The sequence below is a fragment of the Canis lupus genome, chromosome 28 (genome assembly GCF_011100685.1).
Source record: "Canis lupus familiaris isolate Mischka breed German Shepherd chromosome 28, alternate assembly UU_Cfam_GSD_1.0, whole genome shotgun sequence".
In the NCBI taxonomy this organism is placed as follows: Eukaryota; Metazoa; Chordata; class Mammalia; order Carnivora; family Canidae; genus Canis; species Canis lupus.
Window position 1 is genome coordinate 4,777,858 of NC_049249.1, and position 26,606 is coordinate 4,804,463.

General features: G+C 34.5%; 1 protein-coding gene across 5 annotated transcripts in view; it reads left to right on the plus strand.

Moving 5' to 3' along the window:
• KIF20B (kinesin family member 20B) overlaps positions 1 to 26,606 on the plus strand; it is an 80,645-nt gene that overhangs the window by 38,070 nt on the left and 15,969 nt on the right. For all 5 annotated transcript variants that reach the window (XM_038578168.1, XM_038578170.1, XM_038578171.1 and 2 more), the window contains 6 exons: positions 82 to 220; positions 10,944 to 11,063; positions 13,302 to 13,362; positions 22,832 to 22,957; positions 23,623 to 23,750; positions 25,157 to 25,312. In XM_038578168.1, the coding sequence (XP_038434096.1) occupies positions 82 to 220; positions 10,944 to 11,063; positions 13,302 to 13,362; positions 22,832 to 22,957; positions 23,623 to 23,750; positions 25,157 to 25,312 (730 nt within the window). The remainder of the gene's footprint in view (positions 1 to 81; positions 221 to 10,943; positions 11,064 to 13,301; positions 13,363 to 22,831; positions 22,958 to 23,622; positions 23,751 to 25,156; positions 25,313 to 26,606) is intronic.

The window sequence follows — 26,606 nt, forward strand, 5'->3', positions numbered from 1 at the left end:
TTTTTAGATTGTTACTAGCTCACATGTATGATCCTATATGATTTGTAGTGTGTCATTATAGAAAAATGATTTGTTCTTTAGGTTGAAAGAGGAGCTATCTGCAAGCTCTGCTCTTATACAGAATCTAAAAGCAGATCTTCAGAGGAAGGAAGAAGATTATGCTGAGCTGAAAGAGAAACTCGCTGATGCCAAAAAACAGATTGAGCAAGTACAGAAAGAGGTAGGTTTATTTAAAAGTTGCATGGCCAGTTTAAATAACAAATATTGTTTTCATTATATAGCACATTTTTATTTTATTTTTTTTAAAGATTTATTTATTTATTTATTCATGACACACACACACACACACACACAGAGAAAGAGAGAGAGAGGCAGAGACACAGACACAGGCAGAGGGAGAAGTAGGCTCCATGCAGGGAGCCCGATGCAGGACTCGATCCCAGGTCTCCAGGATCACGCCCTGGGCCGAAGGCGGTACTAAATCTCTGAGCCACCCAGGCATCCCGTCCCTATATAGCACAATTTTTAGACACTGATTTTAGAATTAAACAACATTTATCAACTCCATAAATTTTTTAAAAATGATGAGAATGCCGTGTTTCACAAAAGAAAATTTAGCCAGCTTAAACAAAGTGAGGAATGTCCAACATTAAGAAAAATATGTGGGAGAGGTTGGTGGAGGTATGAGTAAAATAGGTGATGGATTAAGAGTACACTTATCATGATGGGCACTGAGTAATGTATAGAAATGTTGAATCACTGAAACTATTGTAACACTTTATGTTAACTACTGGAATTAAAATAAAAAACTTTATAAATTTCAAAAAAAGAAATATACCTCATGTAGGATTAGAATCCTTTTTTTTCCTTTTAAGGACTTCTAAGTTGAATTCCCCCCAAAAAGTAAAAAGCAAACTTTGTTTGCAGAAAATATTCATGAGAGTATGCTGTATAGTTGTAACAGTTTTTATCTACTTTAATTTTAAAATAGATTTGAAACACAATCACTGATTCCAAATGCAAAATATACAAAAGTATATACAATGAGAAAAAAACTCCGCCCTAACCCTCCCAGCCATCAAGTTTCTCTTCAAGTCATCAAATGACACAGGTTGCTTTCTTTTTACTTCTTCCTCTTTGTGTGATTTTTTCTCTTCTTGTGAAAAAATGAAAACATCCTGTAAACACTGCTGTGAATCTTAGTTATTTTTTTTACTTAATAGTGTGTCTTAGCTGTCATATCAGGGTAATAATAGTTAAATGAGCTATTTTGTGACTACAAAATTATATTTACCATTAGTTAATTGGTCCTGTATTGTTGGACAGTTCAGATAATTTCATCATCTGATTGAGCTTATGTAGCAAAATCATTTGAACATTTATAAGTCATTCCATGAGTAGAATTTATGGGTCACTGGTTTGTACATTGTAATTTTGATATTTATTATGCACTTTATGCCAGATCATAAGCTGGAAGTAACATATGAGAATAAGAGAGTACTTTTTCCACTCTATCCACAAAATAGTATTTTGTCATACTTTCTGATATTCCTTTTTTTTAAAAGATGTTATTTATTTATTTATTTATTCATTCATTCATTCATTCATGAGAGACACAGAGAGAGAGGCAGAGAAATAGGCAGCGGGAGAAGCAGGCTCTGTGCAGGGAGCTGGGTGTGGGACTTGATCCTGGTACTCCAGGATCACACCCTGAGCCAAAAGGCAGATGCTTAACAACTGAGCTACCCAGGTGTCCCACTTTTTGATATTTCTAATTTGACAGGTGAAGAGCACATATCTCACTATAATTCTGATTTGCATTTTTCTAATTATGAGTGAGGATCTTTTTGTTTAAAAGCCATTTGTATTTTTCTGTGAGCTCTGTATTCATATCTTTGGCTTTTTAAATTTGGGTTATTGATTTTTGTTTTGTTTTTAAATTAGTTTGGCTTTATAAGAGCTTATTACATATTCAAGAAATTCGCCTTTTTAAGGATTTGAATTGCAGACCTTTTCACTCAGTAAGGTTCTTTTTTGTTTAGAGCAAATTTTTATTTTCAAGAGTTTAAATTTATTAATTTTTTACTATGATTTCTTTTTATTCTTTTTTTCTCTGATTTTTTTTTAATAAAATAATTTTTATTGGTGTTTAATTTACCAACATACAGAATAACACCCAGTGCTCATCCCGTCAAGTGTCCCCCCTTAGTGCCCGTCACCCACTCACCACCACCCCCCGCCGTCCTCCCCTTCCACCACCCCTAGTTCGTTTCCCAGAGTTAGGAGTCTTTATGTTCTGTCTCCCTTTCTGATATTTCCCACACATTTCTTCTCCCTTCCCTTATATTCCCTTTCACTATTATTTATATTCCCCAAATGAATGAGAACATACACTGTTTGTCCTTCTCCGATTGACTTACTTCACTCAGCATAATACCCTCCAGTTCCATACACGTCGAAGCAAATGGTGGGTATTTGTCATTTCTAATGGCTGAGGAATATTCCATTGTATACATAGACCACATCTTCTTTATCCATTCATCTTTCGATGGACACCGAGGCTCCTTCCACAGTTTGGCTATTGTGGACATTGCTGCTAGAAACATCGGGGTGCAGGTGTCCCGGCGTTTCATTGCATCTGAATCATTGGGGGTAAATCCCCAACAGTGCAATTGCTGGGTCGTAGGGCAGGTCTATTTTTAACTCTTTGAGGAACCTCCACACAGTTTTCCAGAGTGGCTGCACCAGTTCACATTCCCACCAACAGTGCAGGAGGGTTCCCTTTTCTCCGCATCCTCTCCAACATTTGTTGTTTCCTGCCTTGTTAATTTTCCCCATTCTCACTGGTGTGAGGTGGTATCTCGTCATGGTTTTGATTTGTATTTCCCTGATGGCAAGTGATGCAGAGCATTTCTCTGGCCATGTCTATGTCTTCCTCTGTGAGATTTCTGTTCATGTCTTTTGCCCATTTCATGATTGGATTGTTTGTTTCTTTGGTGTTGAGTTTAAGAAGTTCTTTATAGATCTTGGAAACTAGCCCTTTATCTGATATGTCATTTGCAAATATCTTCTCCCATTCTGTAGGTTGTCTTTTAGTTTTGTTGACTGTATCCTTTGCTGTGCAAAAGCTTCTTATCTTGATGAAGTCCCAAAGTTCATTTTTGCTTTTGTTTCTTTTGCCTTCGTGGATGTATCTTGCAAGAAGTTACTGTGGCCAAGTTCAAAAAGGGTGTTGCCTGTGTTCTCCTCTAGGATTTGGATGGAATCTTGTCTCACGTTTAGATCTTTCATCCATTTTGAGTTTATCTTTGTGTATGGTGAAAGAGAGTGGTATAGTTTCATTCTTCTGCACATGGATGTCCAATTTTCCCAGCACCATTTATTGAAGAGACTGTTTCTTCCAATGGATAGTCTTTCCTCCTTTATCGAATATTAGTTGACCATAAAGTTGAGGGTCCACTTCTGGGTTCTCTATTCTGTTCCATTGATCTATGTGTATGTTTTTGTGCCAGTACCACACTGTCTTGATGACCACAGCTTTGTAGCACAACCTGAAATCGGGCATTGTGATGCCCCCAGATATGGTTTTCTTTTTTAAAATTCCCCTGGCTATTTGGGGTCTTTTCTGATTCCACACAAATCTTAAAATAATTTGTTCTAACTCTCCGAAGAAAGTCCATGGTATTTTGATAGGGATTGCATTAAACGTGTAAATTCCTCTGGGTAACATTGACATTTTCACAATATTAATTCTTCCAATCCATGAGCATGGAATATTTTTCCATCTCTTTGTGTCTTCCTCAATTTCTTTCAGAAGTGTTCTGTAGTTTTTAGGGTATAGATCCTTTACCTCTTTGGTGAGGTTTATTCCTAGGTATCTTATGCTTTTGGGTGCAATTGTAAATGGGATTGACTCCTTAATTTCTCTTTCTTCAGTCTCATTGTTAGTGTATAGAAATGCCATTGATTTCTGGGCATTGATTTTGTATCCTGCCATGCTACCAAATTGCTGTATGAGTTCTAGCAATCTTGGGGTGGAGGCTTTTGGGTTTTCTACGTAGAGTATCATGTCATTGGTGAAGAGGGAGAGTTTGACTTCTTCTTTGCCAATTTGAATGCCTTTAATGTCTTTTTGTTGTCTGATTGCTGAGGCGAGGACTTCCAATACTATGTTGAATAGCAGTGGTGAGAGTGGACATCCCTGTCTTGTTCCTGATCTTAGGGGAAAGTCTCCCAGTGCTTCCCCATTGAGAATGGTATTTGCTGTGGGCTTTTCGTAGATGGCTTTTAAGATGTCGAGGAAAGTTCCCTCTATCCCTACACTCTGAAGAGTTTTGATCAGGAATGGATGCTGTATTTTGTCAAATGCTTTCTCTGCATCTAATGAGAGGATCATGTGGTTCTTGGTTTTTCTCTTGCTGATATGATGAATCACATTGATTGTTTTACGAGTGTTGAACCAGCCTTGTGTCCCGGGGATAAATCCTACTTGGTCGTGGTGAATAATTTTCTTAATGTGCTGTTGGATCCTATTGGCTAGTATCTTGTTGAGAATTTTTGCATCCATGTTCATCAGGGATATTGGTCTGTAATTCTCCTTTTTGGTGGGGTCTTTGTCTGGTTTTGGAATTAAGGTGATGCTGGCCTCATAGAACGAATTTGGAAGTACTCCATCTCGTTCTATCTTTCCAAACAGCTTTAGTAGAATAGGTATGATTTCTTCTTTAAACGTTTGATAGAATTCCCCTGGGAAGCCATTTGGCCCTGGACTCTTGTGTCTTGGGAGGTTTTTGATGACTGCTTCAATTTCCTCCCTGGTTATTGGCCTGTTCAGGTTTTCTATTTCTTCCTGTTCCAGTTTTGGTAGTTTGTGGCTTTCCAGGAATGCGTCCATTTCTTCTAGATTGCCTAATTTATTGGCGTATAGCTGTTCATAATATGTTTTTAAGATCGTTTTATTTCCTTGGTGTTGGTAGTGATCTCTCCTTTCTCATTCATGATTTTATTAATTTGAGTCTCCTCTCTGTTCTTTTTAATAAGGTTGGCTAATGGTTTATCTATCTTATTAATTCTTTCAAAGAACCAACTCCTGGTTCTGTTGATCTGTTCCACAGTTCTTCTGGTCTCGATTTTGTTGAGTTCTGCTCGAATTTTAATTAACTCTCTTCTTCTGCTGGGTGTGGGGTCAATCTGCTGTTTTTTCTCTAGCTCCTTTATGTGTAAGGTTAGCTTTTGTATTTGAGTTCTTTCCAGTTTTTGAATGGATGCTTTATTGTGATGTATTTCCCCCTTAGGACTGCTTTTGCTGCATCCCAAAGATTTTGAACAGTTGTATCTTCATTCTCATTAGTTTCCATGAATCTTTTTAATTCTTCCTTAATTTCCTGGTTGACCCTTTCATCTTTTAGCAGGATGGTCCTTCACCTCCACGTGTTTGAGGTCCTTCCAAACTTCTTGTTGTGATTTAGTTCTAATTTCAAGGCATTATGGTCTGAGAATATGCAGGGGAGGATCTCAATCTTTTGGTATCGGTTCAGACCCGATTTGTGACCCAGTATGTGGTCTATTCTGGAGAAAGTTCCATGTGCACTTGAGAAGAATGTGTATTCAGTTGAGTTTGGATGTAAAGTTCTGTAGATATCTGTGAAATCCATCTGGTCCACTGTATCATTTAAAGCTCTTGTTTCTTTGGAGATGTTGTGCTTAGAAGACCTATCAAGGGTAGAAGTGCTAGATTGAAGTCACCAAGTATAAGTGTATTATTATCTAATTATTTCTTCACTTTGGTTATTAATTGATTGATATATTTGGCAGCTCCCACATTCGGGGCATATATATTCAGGATTGTTAAGTCCTCTTGTTGGATAGATCCTTTAAGTATGAGATAGTGTCCCTCTTCATCTCTCACTACAGTCTTCGGGGTAAATTTTAGTTTATCTGATATAAGGATGGCTACCCCTGCTTTCTTTTGAGGACCATTCGAATGGTAAATGGTTCTCCAACCTTTTATTTTCAGGTTGTAGGTGTCCTTCTGTCTAAAATGAGTCTCTTGTAGACAGCAAATAGATGGGTCCTGCTTTTTTATCCAATCTGAAACCCTGCGCCTTTTGATGGGGTCATTAAGCCTTTACTATGATTTCTTGATTTTGTGTTGTACTTAGACTTTTTCTAAAAGCTGGAACAGTTTTAAAGAATTATTTTTTATTATTGCCCTGAGTTAATTAAAAAGGAATACTTAGGGCAGCTCAGGTGGCTCAGCGGTTTAGCGCTGCCTTCAGCCCAGGGTGTGATCCTGGAGCCTCGGGATCGAGTTCTATGTCAGGCTCCCTGCATCGAGCCTTCTTCTCCCTCTGCCTGTTTCTCTGCCTCTCTCTCTCTCTCTCTCTCTCTCTGTGTCTCTGATGAATAAATAAATAAAATCTTAAAAAAATAGTAAAAAGAATACTTAAATGTGTAAGGTCTGAAGAAATTGATACAGCAAATGCTTGTGGACCCCATCCCTACTAGGGTTTCCTACCTCCATAGAAGTTATTACATTGAATATTTTGTGTTTATCTTTCTCTAACCTAAAAATATAAAGTCATATCTATTTTTTATTTCTAAACAGTAAATTGTATTTTTCTGAGAGTATTTGTCACATACTCCTGAGATTGATTTATGTATAGTTGTAAAATCACTTTCACTTCTGTATAATACACCCCTGTGTGACATTCTGCGATTTATTTATCTATTTGCCTGTTGACCATTTGGCTTTTTTTCCTTTCTTTGCTCTTAGAAACAACATTCCTTTCTTATACATGCTTGTGGGTATACTTGTGCAAGAGTTTATATTCCAGGAGGTGGAATTGCTTCATCAGAGGATGTGAAGGGGTATCTCCTTGTCATTTGAAATTGAATTCCTCTGATTACTAATGAAATACAGCACCTATTCATATTTTTATTGGCTATTTATTCTGGTTTCCACCCCTCGAAATAGTTTGTTCATATTTTAATTGTGCTGTCCCTTTTTAAAAATTTTTTATTAGTGTGTAGGGCATCTTTATTCTTGATTTGTTTCTTTGTCAGTTAAATTGTTACAAATATCTTCTGGTTTCTGTGTTGTCTTTGGATGATTGAAGCTTTCTATTTTCATAGGTTTATTTTTTACTGTTCTTTTGAAAACCAGACCAATTCATTCTTTAAGTGTACTCAAAGGCCAGCATCTGTCAGTGCTCTACTTACTTCTGTGATTCTTATTTTCAGTTTTTGCCTCTATAATTTTTACTGTTTTTGCTAGTTCTTCAGTGCATTTAAAAGGATTAAATATTTTTTTCATCCAGTATTTTGTTTTTAAGATTTAAGAGAGAGCGATAGAGCACCAATGCGATAGGGCACACGTGTGAGGGGAGAGAGAGAGGGAGAAACAGACTCCCTGCTGAGGGGAGCCCAAAGCCCTGCCTGGGCTCCATTCCAGGACCCTGAGATCATGACCTGAGTTGATGGCAGATGCTTAGCCCTTGACCCACCAGGTGCCCCAGCAGCAATCTGTTTTTCAATAGAAGGTTCATTAGTTTATTCTAACCTACTTGAAATTGAAGTTCTGGAACAATTTCTCATTTAACATAAAATGTCAACAATAAGATAGCATTAATATAAATTAAAAATGAATGAAAAAGTTAGAATGGGTATGAACTTTTCTGATTAAATAAGGAGTATTTTGTGACTATTAGGCCTATATACTATAGAAAAGGAAGAGGAAAGAAGCTCTTGTTGTAGGTCTAGTACCCCTCTGCATTTTTTTGTGAGTAGAGGTTCTTTTTTTTGCCTGCCAGCACTGTGGTGGAAGCTTTGGCCTGAGTTTTGTTGCTTCATTTATAGTGATTTGTAGAGATGTACAAATTGTATTTGTAATTTTTTTTATCATTGCAATTTATAAAGTTCTTAGATTAATCATCACTAAAAAAAAAAAAAGATTAATCATCACTATGTTTATCAGGATTCTGATTTAAGTATAGGTTAAGAACTAAGCTTTTATGATATGGGAATGTGCTTGTGTTATAATGTTAATAGAAGGTGGACCCAATGTTATATACCATTGATACTTGAACAAGATGGTTTGAACTGTGCAGGTCCACTTCTTTTCTATAGCTCACTTTATTGTAATAGTATATTATATAACACATTTTGCATACAAAATATGTTAAATCAACTTCAATTATATTATTGATAAAGCATCTGGTCAACAGTAGGCAATTAGTTCGGTTTTGGGGGAGTCAAAGGTAATTAATGGATTTTCGACTGCACAGGGGATCTACACCCCTAACCTCCACATTGTTCAAGAGTAAAGTGTATGTAGTAAGATTAAAACTTTGTGAACGGTTTGTATTAAAATACAGACAGCAAGGAGATATATAAAATATTGTTATATATTTTGATTTACCTAAGTAAATCAAAATATATAACACAGGTAACTTTTTAAAAGCTGTACTTGTTGCATTTATTGATTTCTTACAATGAATCTGTATTCATTATAATAAGGGAAATGTAACAAAGTTTTCAGTCAATGGAGGGAAAATACAAACAATACCATCATAGGTAAAATGCAAAAACCTATGTTGTTTCTTATAATTATATACAGAAAGTTTCCAAGTCATGTGACAAATAGACTAGATTAGATTAGAAATGTAAGACAGTAAAGATGACCTAAACTCTAATTAGTTCTAGGAAAATTCTTAGTCAAATTAGTAAATTCAAAGCAATGTAGCATAATTTGGAAAAGCACTTGTTTGTCACTTAGAAGATTCAGATTATTTACTTTCTATGCATGTGACTTCCTGGTTTAAGTACTATTTCTGAGCACCTTGATTATCAGTAAGCATTTCAAGCATGGTGTAATTGACTTTGAGACACATAGAACCAGTTACTTAAATAATAGTTCTTTTTTCCAATTAAATAATAGCTCCTTTTTCTAATTAAAGACTTTTTATTGTATATGTTATTTGGAAATATTTTTTAACAAATGAAGATATAAATGAAGTCCTTCTTCCCAATCATTTCTTTCTCCTTTTTAAATATAGCCACTCTTGACAGCATTCTTTTAGATCACTAAAACACACTTTTTAAAAGTTTTAAAAAGATTTTATTTATTTGAGAAAGAGAGAAAGTGAGAGAGCATGAATGAGGGGAGGGGCAGAGGGAGAGTGAGAAGCAGATTTCCTGCTGAGAAGGGAGCCTGATGCTGGGCTAGACCCCAGGACCCTGGGATCATGACCTGGGCTAAAGGCAGTTGCTTAACTAACTGAGCCTCCCAGGCGCCCTAAAACACACTTTTAGATCAAGAAAACGTACAAGTATGTATAGTAATTATTTAGATACATGTGTTACATTGTATTTAACATTGTATATTAGGTACATATGTATCTAATTAGATACATATATTATGTTGTATTTAATAATATATGTATGTATCTAAGTTTTTATAAATGGGGTCATCTATATATAAATTGCTTTTTAATTCTTTTTGAGATTTCTTTCGTGCCACTGTTTATAGGGGCATCTCTTTTTAAGTTATGTTTTAATGTATAGATCACCACTGTTACTCTAATGATGGCTATAAAGAGTGTTTTCTCTTTTTCAAAATAATGTGTAATGTCAGTGCTAGGACTGCTAACAACAACAGTAATAATAGCTTATTCTGGTTCATTAATGCTGAGTTACATATAACATCTCATTGAATTCTCAAATATTAGGGGTAGTCATTGTTTTAACTTAAAATTTCTGGATAAGGAAACATGTATTGAGAGATATAACCTGTCCAAGTTCACTTTAGCTAGTAAATGGTAGAGCCAGGATGGAAACTTAAGGTGGTCTTTATTTATTATAGGCTAACAGTTTATAGCTGTAAAATTGGTAAGATTGGTGTTTATTACTACAAGTCCCACATTTTTAATTTATTTTAAAAAAGATTTTATTTATTTGTTCATGACAGACATAGAGACAGAGACATAGGCAAAGGGAGAAGCAGGCTCCATACAGGGAGCCTGATGTGAGACTTGAACCCAGGACCCCGGCATCATGCGTTGGGCCAAAGGCAGATGCTAAACCACTGAGACACCCAGGTGTCTCAAGTTCCACATTTTTAAACAAAATAAGATAAAAATAAATATTTTTATTGTATGATTATAAAGGAAATGTATATTTATTATAGTAAATTTGGAACATTTAGAAAACCTAAAAAGGAATGTAAAAATTCCCTGAAACCAAATCACTCAGAGCTACTGTTAGTATGTATTTTTCCATGGTTTTTATAAAGGAGAAATTTTTAAGCTTATTTCATTTTATGAAATCTCTGGGATTGGTATAATGGAGATTGGCTTAAAGATGTTCATAAATTATCTTTTTTTTTTTCTTTTGGTGAAGATTTACATGCTAGTTCATAGTGGTTTTGATTTCTTTAGCAAGTTTTTAGAACTAGGTTACCAGTAATGTCAAAAAATCAATTGACCTTCACGTGCGTGGATAACTTTTGATCTTTTAACTGTTCCATTTTCATCCTCTGTGGGCCATTATTAGCTCTTAAAGTATTTCTTGTATTACTGGATCACATTACTCAATAACCCTTGGAAATCTGAGCCAGTATTTTCCTCTTAGACTATCTCTATTGATTTTTCTGTGAAATTGATTTTGCTATTGCAAAGTGCTGTGTTGATTCTTTTTTGAGAGCACTTACAGAGTTTTAGATTCTTAAAATATTATGAGAAGAAAGTAATCTTTTCATATGCATTCTTCTTTAGTATATTAAAATTTTTTCTGATACTTTGAATCCATGTCATATAGTACGTTAGAATCTATAACCTTTCCAATGGGTTTTAAAGGCTATGAATCACTGAACCACTGACCATGAATTTTAAACAACAAAAAACAGTATTTTAAAAAATATTTTGTTTTATGAACATTACTTTTAGGTATCTGTAATGCGTGATGAGGAGAAATTACTGAGGATTAAAGTTCATGAACTGGAGAAAAAGAAAAACCAGTGTTCTCAGGAAATAGATATCAAACAGCGAACCATTCAGCAACTCAAGGTAACAGTTTTGTTTTTGAAAACACTTTAAGTAGATTCTGTTGGTTTATTTTAGTGTATAGTTAAATGTTATCAGGTTTTTTTTTAAGATTTTATTTATTTGTTTTAGAGAGAGAGTGCAAATGGGAGAGGGGGTAAAGGGAGAGGGAGAGAGAGAATCTCAAATAGATTCCCCATTGAGCATGGAGCCCTATGCTGGGCTCCGTTTCATGGTCCTGAGGTCATGACCTAAGTGATAATCGAGAGTCAGACACTTAACCAGCTGAGCCACCCAGGCACCCCAGTGTATCAGTTCATTATTACAAAATCTCTTTTGACAATTTCTGGAATTTTTTTTTTTTTTTTAAAGTACTGTTTAAACTTTTTTTTTTTTTTTTTTAATTTTTATTTTATTTATGATAGTCATACAGAGAGAGAGAGAGAGGCAGAGACACAGGCAGAGGGAGAAGCAGGCTCCATGCACCGGGAGCCTGACGTGGGATTCGATCCTGGGTCTCCAGGATCGTGCCCTGGGCCAAAGGCAGGCGCCAAACCGCTGTGCCACCCAGGGATCCCCAATTTCTGGAATTTAAATACTAATTATTAGGGTACCTGGGTGGGTCAGTCAGTCTGCCTTTGGCTTTGGTCATGATCCCTGGGATCGAGCCCTACATTGGGGGCCCCTGCTCAGTGAGGAGTCTGCTTCTCCCACTGCCCCTCCTCCTGCTTGTGCTTCCTCTTTCTTTCTCTCTCTCTCTCAAATAAATAAATAAAATCTTTTAAAAAATTAAAGTTGTAGTGATTTGCTTTTAATGAATAGAGTATAGAAAGAAAAAATTAGTGTCTCTACAGTAGAGAAACCTGGCAGACCCCACCTTAACCAGGTGTTCAAGAATACCATCACCAGTAGTAAGTCATGTTGATACCATGTACTTTACTGATTTGATGTTACTAGAAGGGCACATCTCTTATCTCTTTCCTGAAATCTATATCCTTAGTCTAATTATGAGACAACATCAGACAAATCCAGACTTGAAGATATTGTACAAAATATCCAACCAGTAAAAAGTGTCAAGGTCATAAAAGAAAAGGACTACCAAGGACTTCTCATAGATTGGAGGAGACTAAGGGGACAAGATTACTAAATGCAGTCCTGTGTCCTCTATGGGATCCTAGAAGAGTGAAAAAGGAGATCACTGGAAACTGGTGAAATCAAAATACAGTCTGTAGTGTTGTTAATATTATTATACCAGTGCTAGTTTCCTTTTTTCATACAAAGATGATTTTTTCCATATTTTAAATAATAGAACATGGAGATTTAACTCATTTTTCAGTCCAGTGTTTCTTGATTTTTAAATAAATGTACCGTGGTAATAGTTAACATTAGGGGAAGCTAACTAGAGCTTATTCAGAAAATGTCTGCTGTCTTTGCAATTCTTCTGTAAATTTCAAATTATTTCAAAATAAAAAGTAAAAAAGTGAAGTTAAAGTCTTATAAATTATTTTTCAAAAGGACACCTAAAAAAGCAAAATCTCTTTGTAAGTGGTTATATTTTGCTTGACATTAAATAAATGGATTGGGCTACAATTAATGGATTATTGTATTTGCATGTTGGATTTTAAATGAAGCAAACTAATGAGTATTCAGGTACAAACACATTTTAATTTTTAACTGAATCTAAATAAAGTAGTCTGTACTTAATACGTTTCAGAGATTTCCAGGTTCTGTAATGATTCATTCCAATTCAATCAGCACATATAGAGATAGTGCTGATATTAAGTGAGATAGGCAGTAAAGGTTGGATTACCTGATAGGTTAAAACTGGAATTGGAGGATTTCCAGTGCCCGTAATATACTCTTGCCTCTTGTGGCTCCTGTTATTTTTTCAAATTTCCCAGCTACTTTCTACATAGAGGAGATGGAGGACGCTATTTTTCCTGCCCTTTGAGTTTATTGATAGAGAGCCTCCATTTCCTCATTTTTGCTTTTTTGTGTTGTGTAAGAGAACATGGTAGCTTAAAACATTGGGTAAATAAAATGGGCAGTAACTTTGAGGTAGATTAAAGGTATCAAGTTTTGTTTTTCACCCTGCCCTTTTGTCCAAGGCAAAGGAAACTTGGAAGCATGAGATGAGTAGTCAGCTTTGTAGGAGACAAGAGTTCAGACCCAACATTGGATCCTGTTTTCAAGTCCCACTATTAAATATTGCTGTGCATTTTAGTTACATTTGCATTTAATTCATGTTCTTCCATTTTGCAGGAGCAGTTAAGTAATCAGAATGTGGAAGAAGCTATACAGCAGTATGAGAGAGTGTGTAAAGGTCAGGAACAAACCTCTATTTCCAGTACTAAAATAACTGCAAAATAGGTAGTTGCAGTAATAACTGAGTTAACATTTTCCTTTGAAAATTGTAAAGTAAGGTCAACATAAGATGTAACTTTATCAAAAGAGAAAAGCAAAAAAACAAAAAAAACAAAACAAAACAAAAAAACATTGATTCTAATGAGTGACTCGTCAACATAAGGTTTATTCTTAGAAAAATAAAACATTCAGTTAAAGGAATACTGATTTTAAGTCATGCCCAATATTTTGTGAAAAATAAAAATGGTTATATTGGTCACAATGAATGGACTAGATTTCTAGACAAAATTGTGTAAGAATGTATATGTCCAGTAAAACATCTTTAAAATTAAAGTATTTATTTATTTATTTATTTATTTATTTATTTATTATAGCTATTTTCATTTATTTATTTATGATAGTCACACAGAGAGAGAGAGAGAGAGAGAGAGAGAGGCAGAGACACAGGCAGAGGGAGAAGCAGGCTCCATGCACCGGGAGCCCAACATGGGACTCGATCCTGGGTCTCCAGGATCATGCCCTGGGCCAAAGGCAGGCACTAAACCGCTGTGCCACCCAGGGATCCCAAAATTAAAGTATTTTTAAAAAGTGTTTAAAAACCATTAAATACTTTAGATTCAAATCTTATGTGTTGAATTATACCTTTCTTACTCAAATTTTGATTTTTAAATTCAAAATATAAAATTACCTTTTTTTTTAAACTTTTTTTTTTTTTTTTAATTTTTATTTATTTATGATAGTCAGAGAGAGAGAGAGGCGGAGACATAGGCAGAGGGAGAAGCAGGCTCCATGCACCAGGAGCCCGATATGGGATTCGATCCCGGGTCTCCAGGATCGCGCCCTGGGCCAAAGGCAGGCGCTAAACCGCTGCGCCACCCAGGGATCCCTAAAATTACCTTTGTAGATGATACATACATCTTTCTTTTCATAGTACATTTGTCTCCTCTTCCTCGCTCACCCCTTAATCTCTTGGTTGTGTGAGTAAGTAGAGCTGGAATTTGAATCTAGGTCTATTTCACTCTTAAGTTTCAGATTCTCGTCACTAATTTGTACTGTTTGCACTTGGCCAACTAAAAAGAAAGAGGTAGGACAACCAGGTTATTGCTTGTTTAGATGACTTGGACATTTGTGGGATTTACTTGGATCAATAACTTGAGTGTGTATGTGTGTGTGTGTGTGTGTGTCTCTGCACACTGTCCTATTTTCTCTTGCCTTTCTCTTAGGCTTTTGTCCCTTAACATTTTCTATTTCCATAATCTTTTTAGGGGTTTTCTTTACTTTTGGTGCTTTGTCATTGTTGGCAAATGTGAACAGATCTTAGTGGTTCTGAAAATGCATGCCCTTGGACCAAGATAAAGTTTCTATCGTATTTTAATTTTTCCTCTCTGGGCCAGATATCGAGAACTTTGACTACTTTAATTTGGCTTCTATCTTCTCCATGCTCTTGAAACTTGCTCTCAAGTCATTTGTAACCTGCATATTTTAAAATCTATTAACTTTTTGCAATCCCTCTTTTCCTTTGTTATATTATTTTAACATAGCTGTCCACCCTCTTCCTTTTTCTCATTTTCACTTTTTATGCAGCGTTTATTGTGTGTGAATATATTTTTTCCTAAATAAAATGGTAATGTATAGCTTCCGCCTCTTTGAAACTTGTCTCAACTCTTGTGATCTGTTCTGTACCAGTTATTGCCTATCTCTTTCAGCTACTTTGGCAACTTTCCTGATTAAGGCATTATTTTCTTTTCTTTTCTTTTTTTTTTTTTCTTTATTTTTCTTGCTGGAAAGTCCATTTGCTTCTGTGATTTCAGTTATGCATGAGACACAACAAACAAGTGCATTTTCAGTTCTGCCTCTATTTTTCTGTTTAAACACTGAATACCATTTACTTAGATATCTTAGTTTAAAATCTTTTTTAATGGAGATATAATACATAATAATTATCTTTTAAAAGTGTACAGTTTAGTGCATTTTAGTATATTCACAAGGTTGTACAATCACTATCACTAATTCCAGAACATTTTCATCACCCCAGAAAGAAACCTTGTACCCATTTAGCTATCACTCCTCAAGTCCCTGTCAACTACTGATCTGCTTTCTGTTTCTGGATTTGCCTTTTGCAGGCATTTCGTCTAAGTGGGTACATATAATATATGGCTTTTTGTGCCTAACTTCTTTCATTTAGCATTATGTTTTCAAGTTTCATCCATACTGTAGCATATATTAATACTTAATTCCTTTTCATGGCTGAAGAATACTTCATTATAATGAATGTAGTACATTTTATTTGTGTTATCAGTTGATGAATATTTGGATTACTTGTCCTTGTTGACTTTTATGACTATTTGTGTATAAATTTTGGGGTGAACATATGTTTTCAGTTCTCTTGGGGATCCAGGAGTGGAACTACTGGGTTCTATGATAGCTCTGTGTTTAACTTTTTGAAGAACATTTTCCCCCAGTGGCTATACTGAAGGCTCTGGTGTCTCTGCACATTGCCAACCCTTGTTATTTTTCATTTAAAAAAATTATAGCTATCTTATATTAGCTTCCTAGGGTTGCTGTAGCAAAGTACCATGAACTCCGTGCTTAAAACAATGGAAGTTCTCGCACAGTCCTAAAAGCTAGAAATCCAAAATAAAGGTATTGACAGGGCAGGCTATGCTTCCTTTGAAGATTCTGGGGAAGAATCTTTCCTTGTCTCTTCTAATTTCTAGTGGTTGATGGCAGTCCTTTGTATTCCTTGGCTTATGGCAGCGTGACTCCAGTCTGTCTTTGTTTTAAACATGGCCATCTTTCTTTTGGATGTGTGTATATTGCTGTCTTCTCCTTGTGTCTCTGTCCAAATTTCCCTCTTCTTACAAGGAGACCAGTTGTATTAGATTTAGGGTCCACTATAAGTGACCTTATTCTTAATTTGATTGTATCTGCAAGTACCCTATTTCCAAATAAGATCATATTCATAGTGGATGGGCATGAATTTTGGGGGGCTACTTTTTAGCCTAACATACTTCTGGGTATAAAGCAATATGTCATTGTGGCTTTGATTTGCATTTCTCTAATGACTAATGATATTGAGCATATTGTGCTGTAGTCCATTTATGTATCTTCTTTGAGAATTGAAGTCCTTTGCCCATGTTTCAGTTGGGTTATTTCTCTTTTTATTACGGAGTTGTAAGAGTTCTTTATATATTCTGGATATGTGACTTAGCAGATAGATTTGCAAATGTTTTATCCCATTTTGTGGGTGGTTTTTCACTTCCTTGGTTTGTCCTTTGATGCATAAAAGTTTTTAATTTTCACGAAGTCCAATTTATCTGTTTCATTTGATTGTATTTTAGGTGTAATGTCTAAAAACCATTGCTGAAGCCAAAGTCATTTAGGTTTTCTTCTAAGAGTTTTATAATTTTAGCTCTTATATTTAGATCTTTGATTCCTTTTGAATTAATCTACTTGCATATAATTTTGTATATTTTGTGAGGTAGGTGTCTAAATTATTTTGCATATGGAGAAGCAGTTGTCTAGTACCATTTTTTGAAAAAACTGTGCTTTCTCCTATTACATTGATTGTTTTTGCACTTTTGTTGAAAATCAGTTGACCATAAATGTAAAGGTTTATTTCTGAACTTTCAATGCCAGTAACACACTATATTGATACTGTAATTTTATAGTAAGTTCTGAAATTGGAAAGTTTGGTTTTTCCCACTTTTGTTTTTTTGCAAGATTGTTTTGGCTACTTTGGGTTCATTGCATTTCCACGTAAATTTTAGGATCAGCTTGTCATTCTCTGCAAAAAAGCCAGCTGGAATTTTAATGGAGATTGTCTTAAATCTGAGAATCTGCTTGGGGAAATTGCTAGCCAAACAATATTAACCACGGAATATCTTCATTTAGCTAAACCTTCTATAATTCCTTTCACTGTATACAATTTGTACCTCTTTTGTTTATTTCTGAGTATTTAAGTCTTTATGACACTGTTAAAAATGGAATTGTTTCCTTAATACCATTTTTTTGGATTGTTAGTTGCTATTATATAGAAATACATAGATTTAATTATATTTATCTTATATCTTGTAAACTTGCTGAACTAATTTATGAACTCTAATAAGATTTTCTTTCTCCCTTTTTTCTTATATATAAAGTATCCTGTTATTTGCAAATAAAGATAGTTTTACTTCTTCCTTTCTATTCTTTTTTAATTTTTTAAAGATTGATTGATTGATTGATTTATGACACACAGAGAGAGAGGCAGAGACATAGGCAGAGGAAGAAGTAGGCTCCCCACAAGGAGCCTGCTGTGGGACTCAATCCTGGATCCTGGGATCAGGACCTGAGCCTAAGACAGATGCTCAACTGTTGAGCCATCCAGGTGTCCCTCTGTTTGCGTTTTATTTCTTGTTCTTATCTAAATGCTCTGGCTAAAACCTCCAGAATACTGTTAAGTAGAAGTGGTGAGACTGGACATTTTTAATGTCTTATTTCTGATCTTGGGAAAGTTTTCATTCTTTCACCATTATGTGTATTAAGTGTGGGGTTTTTATAGATGCTTCTTATCAGGTTGAGGAAGGTCCTTCCCTTCTGTTCCTAGTCTGTTGAATGTTTTTATCATTAAAATGTGTTGTATTCCAGTGTGTTATACTCTAGCCATTGAGACAGTCATGTGGTTTTGTTCTTTATTAATAAGGTGCATACGATTGATTTTTGTATGTTGAACTAAACTTGCATTTCAGGGACGAATCCCACTTAGTCATGGTGTATGATGCTTTTTATAAGTTGCTGGGTTTAGTTTCTTAGTATTCTTTTGAGGTTTTGTGACTATTTTCATACAGGTAATTGGTCTACAATTTTTTTTTATGCTGAGTGGTTTTGAAGTCTTGTTAAATTTTGCACCTAAGTGTCTCTTTTCTGCTAAAATTGCCTTATTTTTTTTTTTAATTGCCTTATTTTTCTGGATCTTTCTACTATTGATGTCTGTTATTTCCATTGTTTAGACCAGGGTTTAGCAAATGACAGCCTTCTGACCAAATCCAGTTTACTGCCTAATTTTGCGAGTAAAGTTTTATTGGAACATAGCAACACATTCTCTTTTGTATTGTCTGGCTGCTTTCACATTACAGTGGCAGAGGTAAATAGTTTTGATAGGTCTTAAAATAATAATTATCTGACTTTGCAGAAAATATTTGCCTACCCTTGGTTTTAGACTGTAAATAATATTATTTCCCCTTACCCTCAGTTCTACTATGCAAATTCTGTTACCTTTTCCTAGTAACTCACCTTACTTGTCCTATCTGATTGCCAGGCTATAGTAGATTAAATTTTTTTTAAAAGATTTTATTTATTTATTCATGAGAGACACACAGAGAGAGGCAGAGACACAGAGGGAGAAGCAGGTTCCTCACAGGGAGCCTGATGTGGGCCTTGATCCCGGGACTGGGATCATGCCCTGAGCCGAAGACAGATGCTCAACTGCTGAGCTACCCAGACATCCCTAGATTAAATTTTTTAAAAACTTCTTTCATTGTGTCATTTTCCTATTAAAAGTTTTTAATTCTTTTATACTGCCTACATAATAAACTTCCATCATCTACCTTACTGTTTTCTAGCCTAATATAACTTTTCTGCTCTATCCAGACTAATTTGTTCCCTGTTGTGATCTGCTTTATTTTGCCTCTATTCCTGTGATAAAGAAGACAAATAAAAGACCCCAGAGGAAATCCCTAACTGAAACAAGTTTCAGGGTGTCTGGGTGGCTCTATCAGTTAAGCGAATGCCTTTGGCTCAGGTCATAATCCCGGGATCCTGGATTGAGCTCCATGTCAGGCTCTCTGCTCAGCAGGGAGTCTGCTTCTCCTTTTCCCTCTGCTCCTCCTTCTCTGCTTGTGCTCTCCTTCTCTCTCTCAAATAAATGAAGTCTTTAAAAAAAAAAAATCAAAGAAGTTTCTACATACTTGGGAAATTTTGAGAAATTTTTCCATATATTCACACACAGATCTACTTTATCTTTTTCCCCTATAACCCTTCTTTTAAAAGCCTGAATAATATTTCATTTAATGATATTGATACATCATAATTTATTTAATATCTTTTTTTATAAATGGGAAAAGAAAATATCATTCCCTTAAAAGAAATCCTTAAGAAAATGCAACAAAATTGATTCGAATAGAGGAGATAAAACTGAGTCTAATATACATTGTTGCCAGAAATGGAGTCCTTCCTTTGAATAAAGACATGGTGTTGATCACAAGTGAAACATAATTTCAAAGTCCAGTAGAGACAAAATTATATGCTAATTTAAGGTACTACCTTAGTTGCTTTTAAAGTTGGAATGATGATTCCAACTTTCCCATTTTTCTCAAATTTTAATTAAGAAAGAAGTATTTATGAACAAATAAAGTCAATATAAAGATCATCTGAATACTTTTTAATAGATTCAGTATTTTCAAGTATTTTCCCATATTTTCATCTCTGTCTCTCTTTCTAATATGTTTTATACAAACTGAGTGGCTTAAAAGATACTTGCAGACAGTAATACTTTATACTTTATCATGAAGTTTGTAAGCTAAGTACTTACCTTGCATAATAAAATACAATATCATTATGTCTAAGAAAATCAGCACATTTTATCATCTACTCTCCAGTTAATAGGACCTCTTTTGATGAAAAAAAATATTTCTGGTTATTTTAGATATGATTTTTTTGTTATTCTAGACATTAGCATAAACTACTGTGAATAATTTTGTGTAAGAGTCTTTGTGCACACTTGTAAATATATTTGTGGGGGGGAAATCTAGCAGTGTATTAATACACCCGAATGGTGTATTAAAATTTTGATAAGTATTGCTAAATTGCTCCCTAAAGATCTTTTTTTTTTTTTTTTAAGATTTTTTTTATTTATTCATAAGAGACACACACAGAGAGAGAGGCAGAGACACAGAGGAGAAGCAGGCTCCATGCAGGAAGCCCGATGTGGGACTCCAGGATCACGCCCTGAGCCAAAGGCAGGCGCCAAACCGCTGAGCCACCTAGGCATCCCCCCTAAAGTTGTTACATTAGTTTATGTTCACATTAAAATAGTGTGTAAGATGCCCATTCCCTCCTATTTTTTGCCAGTATTAGATGTTACCAAACTTTAAATTTATTGCCAGTGCGATATGTGAAAATGGTATCATGTGGTTTCAGGCTTCTGTAGTTGTTTTATATACATCCGGTACAGTAATATTCTGAAATAAATCTCAACTTAAGTATTTCTTATCTGGGGTTTTACATGCCATATTTATTTCTGTCCTTAGCTTATGTGTTGTCTCTTTTTTCCACTTCTTTCCTGTTCTCAAATTTTTTTTTTTTTTTAGATTTTATTTGTTTATTCATGAGAGACACAGAAAAAGAGAGGCAGAGACACAGGCAGAGGGAGAAGCAGGCTCCCCACAAGGAGCCTGATGTGGGACTCGATCCTGGGACTCCAGGATTACGTGCTGAGACTAAGGCAGATGCTTAATTGCTGAGCCACCCAGGCATCCCCTGTTCTCAAATGCTATGTTGAAGCCTTTCCTCCTTGATCTCTTCCTGGGACTCTATAGCTCTCAGTGATCTTCTACCCTGAATATTATGCACTTGATTGCTGGTTCATTTGACAGTCCTTTATTTAGCTGTAGTAGCTCATAGCTATTTTTATTTTATTTTATTTTACTATCTTTAGATAGTAGTGAAGAGGTATCTGTCTCATTGTCTTTATGTTGTTGCCTTATTTTTTTTTAAGATTTTATTTTTATTACTTTATTTTTAAAAATATTTTATTTATTTATTTTTGGAGAAAAAGAAATCACATGCAAGTATGAAGAGGGGCAAGTTGGTGGGGTGAGCAGAGGGAATGGGACAAGGAGACCCCGTGCTAAGCACAGACCCCAAGGCAAGGCTTGTTTCCACAGCCGTCGTGAGCTGAAATCAAGAATTGGATGCTTAACTCACTGAGCCACCGAAGTGCTTCCAAAGATACTTTTTTAAGTAATCTCTGTACTTAATGTGGGCTCTAATCCACAAACCTAAGATCAAGAGTCACACCCTGCACTGACTGAGCCAGCCAGGCATCCCATTTTATTTTCTGTTTCATTTGTTGCATATTTCTGATTCTTTCCTGAAATGAAATGTAAAATTTGGAGGCAGGGACTGATAAATAATTTTTTTTCTCTCTCTCTCTCTCTCTGTTTTTTTTTTGTTTTAAACTACACCTACTTTTCAAGTAATAGGTGGATAGTTATAGTCAGTGAAATTATCATTAGTGTCCTGAGACTTTCCTAATTGATAACAAGACATTTAATTAAACCTTTTTCTTTTTAGCCTTCTAGTTTAGAGCAAAATACAAGGTAGAAAAGGATTCTTTGAAAAAATTTTTATTAATTGTATAATTTGAATATATTTGGAAATCATGCTTTTTGAAAGAAGGAGTTTAGATAATAATACCAGGACTCCTTTAATCATAGGAAGAATTCTGTTTTATTAGCATTCCTGGTAGCTTATGTAAATGGACAGAATACTGAAATTACTTGTACGATTTTTTATTATTTTATTAAATTTGTCTTTATTATTTTTTTAAGTTTGCTATTTATATGCACCTTGAGGAGCCATTTTTTGAGATTTTTGTAATTTTTAATGTTTAGTGACCTGAGGTTGAACTATATGCATTTATAGGTTTATTACCTCTGACATCAGTTTTGGTTTGGTGTTTGAAATGTGCCCTGCTTCAAATGTAGCCATCACCGAGGCAACAAAGTAATCTTTGCCTTTTTTTACTTCTTTCCAGCAGGTAGCATTAAAATGGAATTGTTTATAAGTCATTATTGTAATGTCATCATTTTTTAAGGGCCAGAGACAATTTTGGTAAGGCTAGTAGTACAGTCATTCCTGAAGAGCTGGTTTTAAAAATACTACAAGTAAATTTTTGGCTTTGGAAATTTTTGTAGAAAAAAATCAGTGATTAAAAAAAAAAGTCAAATTGAGATTGACCCTTTTTGCTTTTAGGAAGTGAAAGTTTTACTTTTGGCTTGAAAATATTAACACTGAAAGTACATGTTTTACCAAATAACATTTTTTATAAATCCCAAGATTTATGTTAGTATTAATAGTTTAAGATTATAAAAAATTGTTAATTTTATCTGAAGAGATTTTCTTTTCCATCCATCCATCCATTCCTGCAGTCATCCAGATATCTATCTGAACGTCAGATACTTATTTGGTGCCTGTTATCTGCTAGGACCGTTCTAGACATAGAAGTACAGCAGTGAATAAGACAAAGCTTCTGTCTACAGGGTTCTCACATTCTAATTCTATGTGGGTTAATAAAAGTGTATTTTCATTTTAGAAGAACTCAAGAAAAATTGGATATCTAGATGTAGATGTTAGTAGTTTCTAAAATGTTCTCTCCGCATTTTTAGATCTGAATGTTAAAGAGAAAATAATTGAAGACATGCGAATGACGCTGGAAGAACAGGAAGAAACCCAGGCAGAACAAGATCGCGTGCTCGAGGCTAAACTAGAGGAAGCTGAAGGACTGGCCACAGGTAGAACAGATGCTTAAATGTCAAGATCTACTTTTCATTTTCTGTATTTTCCTAGATTTCTTTCCTTTTTTCAAGTAGTTGAATATACTATTTTGTAGTGAAAAAGTATTGATGTGTTTTTGGAATGTCTTATCACTTGCCGTTTCCAGAGTGATTAAAATTGTTTTATCCAAGTAAAATTGTATGTAGTAAAGAAGGAATAAGGACACTTTGATAATAACTGGATAATTTACAATGTTTCCCAGACATTAAAAACAAACTTTTCAACTGACTTTTAGCTCTGCCCAGCTTCTTAGAATCATCTTATATGTTTATCTTGGTAAATACTCTGATTCCATCCTTCAGAATACCATCAGATTTAAATTTTTTTATTTTTTATTTTTGAGAACTACATGAGGTTTCCTATATAATTAAGATTGAAATGTGTTTATACTGTACACTCTGCACACTATTCAGTGGGTTCTTGAGACGTCCTTGTACTTCCTCTTCTCTAAGAATTTGGTAAGAACTCTTAAAAGTTCATTCCTTAGAATTGTCTCAGTTCTATCTGTGTTTATGTTTTTCTTCTGGGCTCTGCTGATTATCTGTATCTCATGCCACATGTATCTCTATATGGTAGAACTTTTGCATGTGCTTTAAAAAATAATTCTATGTTTTCAAATTAGAATTGGAAAAATGGAAGGAAAAATGTAAAGATCTGGAAGCCAAAAGTAATCAAAGGTCAAATAAAGAACTTGAAGATAATACAGATGTACTTAGTGAAAAGCTCAGTAAGCTTCAGGATGAGTTACAGGTATGATTTTATGTGTATATGTATCCATGTATTTCTCATGAGAGGAGAATTCAGCAAATATTTTATAATTAATTTAGATGTGGGTGAAATACGACCTGGGAAATGTTAACATTATAGGTATAATTTTTCAGCATACATTGAAATGACATGGGGTGGAAATTCCCAAGATAGAAACCACCAGTAGTGCCAATGAAAATACAGGGCTTGGGTCTTCTCTTTTATGTTCTATGTATTTATTTCGTAAATCACTACTTCTTATGTGTTTGTACCTATTTTTCTACTCCTTAAACTTCTTAGTCCTCAAATACTGCTGTGGAAAGAGGACAGTTAGGAAGATTATTTTGTATATAATCATTTTAATTTTCAGTTATGAAGTTGGAAAAGAATACATTTGTGTATCTGGACACTGGAATGTATTTGAAACTGTATTATATAAAGGATACTCTGTTTTGCATTTGTATTTTTTCCATGTTCAATTCTGAATACTATTATATAGAATGGAACATATGGAGGAAATATTTTTGTAATGGGGTTTACCAAATACCACTTAAAATTTTGTACATTTTATTAGAGGAAACAAGTTTTGAGATTAAAGAAAGCATAATAATGATTTTAAAAAGTTGGCTGCATCTAAGTTATTTTCTTAAATTCATGCTATATATATCAGATACTGAACAAATAAAAAATAATTTCTTTTGTTAACTATTAATTTGTATTCTAGAATTTACCATTTCTATTGGGAAAGTCCCAAAGCAGCTATAACAAAATAAATACTCCATTATTTATGAAAAAAAATTAACTATATTGGGAATGTTCATGTTAAAGAATATTGGCTTATTTTATGTTCTTCTCAAATAATGTAATCACATAGATTATACACTTTGTAACTCTGGAGTGGAAATTACTGATTAGCTATATTCTCGGTCTAGCCATTGCCAATGTCCCTCAGATTCATGAATGTCTTGTTGCACAAGTTTGTTTTTATTTGGCATTCTGTATACCCAGAAATATTTTATTTTTGAAACCATACAGTTAGAAATGACTATCACACACCAAGTCATTTTTTTCCCTGGCATTTAGAAGAACCTGAGTATCTGAAGCTCTTTCAGAAATAGAAATTGTTTATTTCTTCTTAAGGTCACAGATGAAGGAGAGTCCTTAAATGGACTTCATGGCAAAATAAGATTTATAAAGGGAAGTCCGTTTAGAAAAGGAAACCAGCAGTGTTCATTATATAATCTGAAATAAACTCTGATCTTAACCTTGTTTAAGGAAAAGCATTTAATTTTCAAAAAGGTAAAAAAGTCATGGGTTATATGAATATGCTATAAAAATAAATTTGTCAGCTATCGTTTAACTGTTACTGAAGCATGTGATAGTTATGAGTATTATTTTTATATACATAGGAATCAGAACATAAATATAAAGCTGAGAGAAAGAAATGGCTAGAAGAAAAAATGATGCTTATCATTCAAGCAAAAGAAGCTGAGAATCTCCGAAACAAAGAGATGAAAAAATATGCTGAAGACAGAGAGCGTTGTTTAAAACAACAAAATGAAGTGGTTGGTAACAATTATACTTTATCTTTGATGTATTTCACCACCTTCTTTGGTTTGTTAAGTTTGTCCCTGGGATTCTTACCAGTCTTTACATGGTTGCCTGATTTTCATGCTTTTTTTAAGAGGCAATCTGTTTGTCTATTTGTAAGATGACTTTTCTGTCCCAATTTTGAAGTTCACTTAGGTTCTATTTTAACTTTCTTCAGTCCATTTAGCAAGCTGGGAGAATGCCTAATTACATCTCAGTATCTAGATAGAGAATTTAAACATCTCTTCCTTTTGATTGCTACAGGGTTATTCCTACTATATTATAAAATTTTGCATTTTGAGCTATAGATTCTGCTAACATGGTGTATGTATTTTACCTCATAAGCTGATTTTATCAGGATTTTTAAAAGTCACCTGGGGTGCCTGGGTGGCTCAGTTGAGCATCTCACTCTTGGTTTCAGCTTAGGTCATGATCCTTGAGGTTGTGAGATCATGCCCCACATTGGGCTCCACACTCAGCAACGAGTGTGCTTGAGATTCTCTCTCTCCCTCTCCCTCTGCCCCTCCCCCTGCCTGTGTTGTCTCTCTCCCTTTCTAAAATAAATAAAATCTTCAAACAAAAACAAGTCAATTAAGTAGTTTCTAGAAGATGACAAGTAGAAGTAACCTTCAGTTTCACATTCACTAGCTGTAGCTTTTTTTTTTTTTTTTTTTTTTTTTTTTTAGCTGTAGCTTTTATAGCAATTCTATCTTAGCTTGTTTTTCCCCTCCTGTTTTAATTGATTGCTTAGTTTGACACCTCTTGTTGCCAACTTAGAAAAAAAGGAAGTTAAAAGGTATTGGTCTTTAAGTGAAAAACTGATTTTCTCTTTATAATAGTAGTAACTTGGCAGTATCATGTTGTCATTGCTGGTATTTTTTTTTTTTTTTTTTGACAGAATTTTACAGATAATAGCTAAGCTTCCCTGAAAAACCAAGTTGTTAATTTTCAATAAGTTAAGGGTGATTTTCCCACTGATTTTTAAAAAGAATTTTACCTCTTTATTTTGAAATAATTTTATTTACCGAAAAGTTGCAAAACTAATACAGAGAGTTCCTGTATACTTACCACTAACTTCTGATGTTAGTGCTGTACATAACAATAGTACAAGGATCAAAACCAACAAATAAACATTACTGTATTTTTGTTAGCTAAATTCTAAAAAGGTCTAGACCTTATTAGAATTTTATTAATTTTCCCACAAATGTCTTTTTTTGGGTCCAGGTCTCATCTAGAAAACTACATTACACTGGTTATCATTTCCTTAGA